The 8,569-nt window shown below is 38.1% G+C and overlaps 1 protein-coding gene across 1 annotated transcript in view; it reads right to left on the bottom strand.

The window, feature by feature from the left end:
* Positions 1 to 955: 955 nt before the first annotated feature.
* LOC107745295 (toll-interacting protein-like) overlaps positions 956 to 8,569 on the bottom strand; it is a 24,653-nt gene continuing 17,039 nt past the window's right edge. The window contains exons 3-6 of the mRNA XM_016559151.1: positions 7,742 to 7,924; positions 2,862 to 3,014; positions 2,293 to 2,386; positions 956 to 1,574 (exon numbers count right to left, since the gene is read on the bottom strand). Coding sequence (XP_016414637.1) covers positions 1,354 to 1,574; positions 2,293 to 2,386; positions 2,862 to 3,014; positions 7,742 to 7,924 — 651 coding nt within the window. The 3' untranslated portion in view covers positions 956 to 1,353. The remainder of the gene's footprint in view (positions 1,575 to 2,292; positions 2,387 to 2,861; positions 3,015 to 7,741; positions 7,925 to 8,569) is intronic.

Raw genomic sequence — 8,569 nt, forward strand, 5'->3', positions numbered from 1 at the left:
ACAGATACTCTGCAGAAGCGAATGCTCTAGTGCACTCATGCTCGTGCTGTCAAGAAATGACAACCACCAAGAAGGAAGCGACCCTGACTTGCCCTGATGGGTCAAACATCACCCACTCATACATTTACATTGAGTCTTGTAGCTGCAAGGCCTCCGATTGCTCTGGTCAGTCGACTTCCTTAAGGAGACGCCGGAGGAGATTGTGAACCTGCGTTTTTAACCCTGTACAGTATAGCGATTTCAAATGAATCTTATGGAATGAATCTGTAAATTTGAATAGTTTGAAATGTTTGTGACGGTTATCTCTACGGTGTCACGATAATGACAGATCTTTTGTTTCTTGTCTAGTAGCTCTTAATAAACTAATGCAAACTGATGTTTGTTTACATGCTTTCATTCGATGCTCTGTGAATGGCACGTGGAAAGGATTCCGTCACAATTATGGATTCGCAATGTAAAGATTTTGGATGCAAAATTATAACTGTTGGCAACCAATGACGATTGCTTGTGCTCTTATAAACTAGTTTTTTTCCATCTACTTACATTCAAAATGGCGAAAACTGGTGCATTAGTTAGAGCAGCATGCCAAATATAGCCTTTTAATCTATGTTTACATTTATGCATTCAGTTGACACTTTTATCAATAGAGAAACAACAGCAATTCGTCACAGAGCCAACGACAATCACAGTGTACAATGCCAGGTTTATTAGAAAGCTAGATTAGGAAACAAGCTAGAGCATAGTAGACATGCAGAAGAAAAAGATTTAGTTTGCTCTAAGTGCAATTTACTTCAAAATACTATTAAGCACAAGGTCTTGCAACTGTACTGTGCAATAACAGGCAATGTACGTCATATATTTGCCAATATCGTGGGCCAATTTTTGCCATTTTACACATTCTGTGTTTTCAGCGACCGGTCTTGTAATGGTCATAAAGTGGTTTGTGCACAAAAGAGCCATTAAAATAATGACATTAATACTGATATACTCGGATATCTCTTTAATAATCTTCAAAATAAATTATATTCATGTACATTGATTTAACTAAACTCATACAGATAAAAGCATAATATATCAAACATCTTTAAGACATGGGATCACTACAATACAGATATGGTATACTGCCCTCAGCGGACATGTGACAAATTGCTCCTTTGCAAAAATCATCTTACATTCTCTGTAACGTCCCAGAAACATTAATTCCGAATGCTGATTTAACAAAGACAATCAAAAGTTTGTTAAATTTATTTGCTACTATTAAGGGTTGATAGTGTGCATATTTACAGGGTCTTTTTGGTATAAAGTTTTACATTGTTGGTACATTTAAGCGCTAGCTGAGTGGCAGTTCTGCAGTTAAAGCTCCTCGGCCATCTGTAGCAAGGAGTTAATGGCAGCATCCTTGTTGCCCTGTTGGGCCTCCAAAACGGTGCGGATCACCTCCTTGTCCAGGTTGGGAAACATGTCCTGAAGGGCTTTAAGGTCTTCTTCACCGCAGGGGGCGCTCTGTGACGTGACGGCAGGCACGGCTGGCATTCCCATGGGCACCACACCTTGGTTATACATACCAGGGACACCTAAATTCACATTTGGACAAAAGCGTACGCTTTGAGTAAGGTATATTGCCTGAACGAATTTACCGCTATTTTTAAAAAGGTCTCTTAACGGTAGTTTACTGGTAATCTATCAGTAAAGACTGTATGCGTGAAAGAGGCTTATATCTCCAATAATACGTCTTAGTAAGATGCTATTTAAATGCTTACTTGTATGATCAAAACATATAATGCAATGCAATACAATGATGATTGCCTGATGAACAAATCCTAATGATCATATTTGAGACTCGCATTTTAACATGATTTTTCTGAAAAATGGTGTCGGGATAATCAAGTAAATCTAAGATGCTTCAGTCCAGTAAGTGTTCATCTGGAAATATTACTAACAACATCAAAGTTATTCTTGTGTTTACTTTATAAAAATCAGTAAAGATTTCACAGCAGAAAGACACATGAAGCACAAGCTGAAGGCGGACGTTTGTACAATTATACCAAAATGCCTTTCACTTGCTAAGAAAGTCCATCAGACGACAGAAAGCATGTATCAGATTGTGTGAAATAGGCATTTCAGAAAAATGTCGATAATTTAGAAGCCTTCGAAATTTGCGTACCAAATATGATACAGTAGGGTTACACATGATGATGGGCCCTAAAACTGCATTTATTAATGCTTCCTGAAAATAAAGCAGTAGCTGATCGATTGCTTCATCCCTAGTTATTGTCACAGCGTTAAACAAACCTGCTATGGGCACGTATCCAACGCCCTGTTGGTAAACTGTAGGCATCAGAACCACAGGCTGCTGCGGCTGCATCATCATTCCCGCAGGTATTGACTATGACAAAAAAAAAACTGGGAAAAATTAATATATATATATTTTTTTTTTTTGAAAGAGCTACTGTTCTTATGCTTTATAGCATTTTGCAGTTCATGTACTTTCTGAATTTTCATGCACGTCCTGACCAGGGTTGCAAAGGGGTGGAACATTTCCGGAAACGTTCCAAAAATCCCTGGAAGATTCCAAAAATATCCTGGAAAGTTTCCAAAATTTCTGGAATGTTTACGAATTTTACTGGAAATGTTCCACCTTTTTGCAACCCTAGTCCTGACCAGGTCATTTATACAGGCAACAAGTAATTTGACTGTCTGCATTGAAAGCGAAAATGCTGCATGACACAATTGCAATTGCATTGGTTTACAACTTTACAAGCAAAAAGCAACAGCTTTTATCTCTTCTCTCGTAACACCTGGTTAAGACACGCCATAACTCTCGGTTCATGCGCAGACGTATTTTGTGAGTGAGGACTTACAGCAAAGGACATGACAAGATTAATCATGCCTTCTTTGTCATCACCCTGCCTTCCGCTCAGGCTGTACCATTCATCCATGACGGTTCCCTCTCGCAGGCTCTCTGGGATCGTCACGTGTGTCCATGCGATGCGATCATCCAAGGAAAACGCTCTCTGTCCGGCAACACAGAACAATCATCATTTAAGAGCACTTACTGCTAGAAAAGTCACCAGTACATGCAGAATTTCATGATTTTAAGAGTTGTGTTTGTGTTTGCTTGTTGAAATTTTAAACTGTTTATTTATTTTAAGGTGACGTTATTACAGTGCAATTATACAAATAAGTACTGTGCAATATTAATTAACTACATTTACTTACTATAAGGTTAAGGTTACGGTTAAGGTATGATTTAGGGTTAGTTTACTTGTTAAATGTCAACTTTATATAGCACCATTAAAAACAGTCATTGGTAATGAATGTGCTGCATAATTGTTAAAGACATCAATAAATAATATCATATACAAAATAACAGATTACAGACATAAAACAAGACAATCAACATACAATAAATCATCTATGATTCAAACCAGAGAAAACAGATATGCTTCGAGCTTTGTCTCAAAACTGTGTAGATATAAATCACATGTAACTACATTACCATAAAATAAAGTGTTAATGCGACTATAATATGACTAAAATATCAATAGTTTCAAATGAATTAAACTAGACTACATTGCCTAGACTTTTAGTTAAGTGAAATCTGACTAAGAAAAAGTTAAGGTTAACTAAATTGTTGACTAAAAGTTAAGGTTAACACAAAACATGGTGACATTAATTTTTAAGTAAATATAATGTGCGAACATTATATTTACTTAAAAATTAATGTCACCATGTTTTGTACATTCAACTTGCGTCTGTGTCTTTTGCAGCTTCTCGTACATGACGTGGTGTAGTCATGAGGTGCTAGTTCAAAATTAAAAAATGCTTTTACAAAAAAGTTTAATCTGCAGATATGATCTTGTTTAGGGATCTGTGCCTTTCTGCATACGGACATCTGACTGCTGAGTAGGGATTGTGTTTTTCAGCAATACAGTGCACCCTTAATTTACAGAGAAAAGAAGGTCAGGGAAAATCTGTAGATGGAAAAATCTCCATATGAGTTCTTTGTGCATTTTTCTTTTTTTCTACTCGTTACTTTGCACTTTTTGTTAGAAAATGTTTATTTACTATTTATTCAAGTTTTTTAAGGTATCTAGTATTTTAATACTTAAAGGCAGGGTATGTAATTTTTCAAAAACATTTTAGAAAACTGATTCGGGCCGAATAGCAAAACAAACTTGTAACCAATCAGCAATAAGGGGCGTGTCTACTCGTGATGTGGAGGAGAGCGCGTTCAGTGCATGGGACGCACATTAGCCGAGCCGAGCGACAGAAAGATAGCGATGGCGGATAAAAAACAAAAGAGGAAAACGTCTGCGGAACGATAAGGCAAGAAGTAGGACCCGTGTAAATATCGGATCAGCTTTCCAGCGCTGGAGAGAACTCAAGGAGCGGAGGCCTGCGATCGGACGCCGAGGTTGCTTTGTTTCTTCTCAATAGGTGAGTAACACCGTGTCTACAACAGCTAAAGTTTGAAAACCATGTGTCAGCACGTCATAAATAGAACCCGGCAGCAGTTTTCTGTCGGGGATTTGTTGCGCCTGTTGCGCCGCATCCGTAGACACGGTGTAACATTGGTTTTGCTTTGTTTCACAGAACTAATCGTGGCCTGGGTTGCGTACGTATATGTGGGGCGGAGCTATCAAAATAGGGGCAAAACCCTTTTGGGGTAGGGGCGTGTTTGTTTTGGTGATTTCAAATATAAACATTGGCTACCAGAAATCACTTACACTGCCTTTAATTTCATTGGCGAATAATTTCAAATCAAGCAAATCAAAATTTGCTGTCAAAATTAACACTGGTTAACATGCAGTAATTTGTTCTGTGTGTGAAAGGTGTGTGTGCAGCTGCTGGAGTGCAAGTGATAGATTCTCCACTGCTGACTCAGCAGATTGAAGCTCAGCGACTCAGTTTAAAGCACCTAAAGAACGAGAACAACAGACTAAAGGTCTCTCCTACTGCTTCACAAGCACATTTCCCCAATGCAGGCGCTGAGGATTTTTTCTCACTTTTGTTTTTGTGTGTCTGTGTGGGCCGCAGGCAGAAAAGATGCGTGCTCAGCTGGCATCTCTTCCTCCTCTGAACGTGCCAAAGCTGGGCTGGCGAGAGGGCTGCAGGCCTGAGGTGCTGTCTAGCGCCCTCTACCGCAAAACAGACCAACTGCTGGATACTCTCCTCCAGATGAGTGCCAATGTGAAAGTGGTGGACATCACTGGGAAATCTCCAGGTCTGTCATAATTAGACTTAAAAATGCAGATTTCTGTTGTTTATACAGTAATTACTTTACAGTGTTTGTGTTTTCATTAACAGTGAGTCCCAGTGCACAGCTCCTCGAGCAAACAGCAAGACTGCAGTCGCTCAGTGACACTCTCGATAGGCTTAAGGTAAACCAAAAATGCTTTAAAATCAAACAGTCATCATTAAAATGTCTCCTGCACTTATTTAAGCAACTTCTTTCTTTGAAGGATGAAGTTGCTGAGCATGTAGTGACTCATAGGCCTGGTGCTCAAGTCTCGTCTGATTTCGCCACTTTTCCCTGCACTTCCTTTGTTAAGGTCAGACAAATACACAACATTTTCCCACATTGTCTGGGTCTGTATAAACCCCTCATTCTTCTTCCTCTGCTCTCAGGCAAAGGAGGAGAAGAAAGGAGATGCTGTGCTGGTTGGTCGTGTGATGATGCCTTGCGCGCGAGGACAGGAACAGGTGCATCGTCTTTTGCTTTCAAAGACACAGTTACAAAGAGTTCATTGCCTTCTCCAGACTTAAAATAACCCCCAAAAAACCAAACTTGCTCACATTCAGTCTTCAAAACATACATTGAAACAGCAGATATAATGGAGAATGGATCTAGGGCCACAAACCAAGAACAATAAACACAATAAATGCTTCATTTTGACAAGCCCACACAAGTCAAGCATTTGGAATGCTTTGAATGTGATGATATCTACCACAGCAAAATCTGTAAAATGATACAAAAAGGCTACAGATTTGAAACGTGAGACATGCTGAGGACGTTTTAACAATTAGACTTTATTAACATGGCATGAAATAGATGATTCGGCATGATCCCTACTGCTTTATATCTGCATCCATTTAATACCTTTCATTCTCTTCCCGATTTGGATTCCCATTGATCTATGTTTACAAGTATTTACCTAAAAGGATTACAGTTCAAATAGTGTATGTTTAATTAGTGGTGCTTCCTAAGTGATTAGACTTAAAATTTTCAACTGATGGACAATAAAACAAGAAAAATTACCAATAAAATGGAAGTAGAGATCCGAACCATATGATTGGACCAGGAAACAACCACCCGAACACTCTGGCAACCACCTAGCAATTACATCGCAACATACTAAAGAACAATTTAAGATCTTATAGCATCTCTCTGGCAACTACCTGAAGGACCCTAGCATTGTGGCATCAAGTTCTGCATGCACAAGCATCGCTTACATTATTTTCATAAAACGTAAAAATCTAGTTGGCCATTTAAATGTGCGTTCTCACTTGTGGTTGTTCAGTGAATTTTCATGGGCGAAATCCAGTCATTTCAACTGGGAATCCACCCGATTAGAAATTTTGCAAGAGGGCAAAAGATTTCCCCATTCATGTTGGCCACGTGGATTCACTGCATTGACCAACAGAAAGCTGCTTGGTTGAAAGTGAGTTCTGTGTGAGCTGTGCTTCATACATTCCTAAACTCATGACAATAGACAATGAAGCTTTTTACCTGCACCTTAATTATCAATCGTTTCACACATAAAGTTCAGTATCAAACCTACGATTTCTCATTTTATACATGCAGTGTTTAGAGAATATTCTGAATCAGGAGGCCAAAGGTAAACAAAAACCCAATTTTGGGGCTCTATTTGTGTACTGTAAGCAAGCACACGTTAAATGATTCAATGTAGGACCGCTTCGTTTTTCTCTTTAAAACAGATCAGATCATTTTATCAGTGATTCCTTGGCACAGCCCTCTTCATATTCTCAAAACAATTACTCAAGTATCAGACAGGAAAGATAATATGCTCTCATTCACTTTTCAAATATATAATAAGTCAAAGATTTAAAAGCTCTGTGTGCTTGACTGTGATGCTTGAATGTGCCATGCCAATGTGCTTTTGTAAAGAAAATACAATACAAATTTGAATGAATGATCCGATTTAGTGTCAGGCAAGTGCAGGATAGCATCAGGCGAATGCTGCTCTGGGCAAAAATAAAGAAGACATCATATAACAATATTTATTAACTGTTGTATATTTGCTCCAAGAGATTGTCAGTATTCAAGTGGTCTTAAGTTAGCAATGGTTTGCTTTGTTACTATTGTCTAAGTTATTAACCTGTTATTAAACTGTATAAAATGCATACTGTTGCTTACAGTATTGTTGAATGTGTTGGCATCTTATATATTTCAAATGTTTATTTACTATTTATTCAAGATTTTTAAGGTATCTAATATTTTGACTTAATGTCCATGATCTAAATATTCTTAAGAATTTAAAGTTTGTCGTCATTTGAAAGTGTGTAGGCCTTCTTGCATTATTATGCTGTTACACATCTATATATATCTTGATAATAATACAAATAATAATAATAATAATCGTACTGATAATCATTTCACAAATATGGAGTTAAATCTAATTCCTCATTCAAACCAGGAAAAATGGTGGCTTTTAGCTGAAAAAATATATCGCACAACAAAAAGATGTTATCGTGACAGGCCTAATTTCAGTCTGACCTCATCGAAGATCTCCAGATAGAAGGAGTCGACCCCAGGCGGGGCAGTGCACTGGATGACTTTGTTCCAGCGAGGGTTCTTTGCTCCATTGTGGGCCGTAGGAGTCTCATAGACGGCATAGCCAAGTCGAATCCTGCAGTAAGGGTCCATGCGTGTCATCCCATAGTTCTTTGCAAGCTTCGCCTGCGAAAAACAGTTTAAGATAATGCCTTATAACTTATAGGCCTATGCATCTCCTTTCAAATATCCAGTATAATTATCACACACCTAAAGTCACAGATGCACAAATACGACAGTTGCAATGAACCAGCTGTGTAGAAACACAACGTTAAGTCAAAATGTTGCTTTGTGCAACTAACTGAAATGCATTGCTCAATCAGTGTAGCAACCACAGAAAGATGTCAGTGATGTAAATAACTTGTCAGCTAACATTGTAATTATTATCATACTTTATATATTATTATTATTATTATACCTTTTACTAGGTTAGTCTCTTGAGAAAGCAATATTAGGGATAGAGGACTTGTTTCAAGTTGTATACGCCTTAATGATTTATTTATTACAAAACGTAGCTTGTCACTTCTCAATTCGTTAACTGATGGACTGGAGTGGTGTGGATTATTGTGATGTTTTTATCAGCTGTTTGGACTCTCGTTCTGTCTTGGATCCGTAGTTTCTATAGATACAATTTTGAACCCTACCAAAGAGCACCTTCTGGGACTATTAAACGGAGGTCCTTTCAGCAAGTAGCGCTCCAAGATGTTTTCTTTGAGATGCACTGATTCTTATTTAAGCTACAAAAGTTATTTAGGTAAGAGCAGTGAGTTA

The sequence above is a fragment of the Sinocyclocheilus rhinocerous genome, unplaced genomic scaffold (genome assembly GCF_001515625.1).
Source record: "Sinocyclocheilus rhinocerous isolate Xijiao unplaced genomic scaffold, SAMN03320098_v1.1 scaffold1399, whole genome shotgun sequence".
Classification (NCBI taxonomy): Eukaryota; Metazoa; Chordata; class Actinopteri; order Cypriniformes; family Cyprinidae; genus Sinocyclocheilus; species Sinocyclocheilus rhinocerous.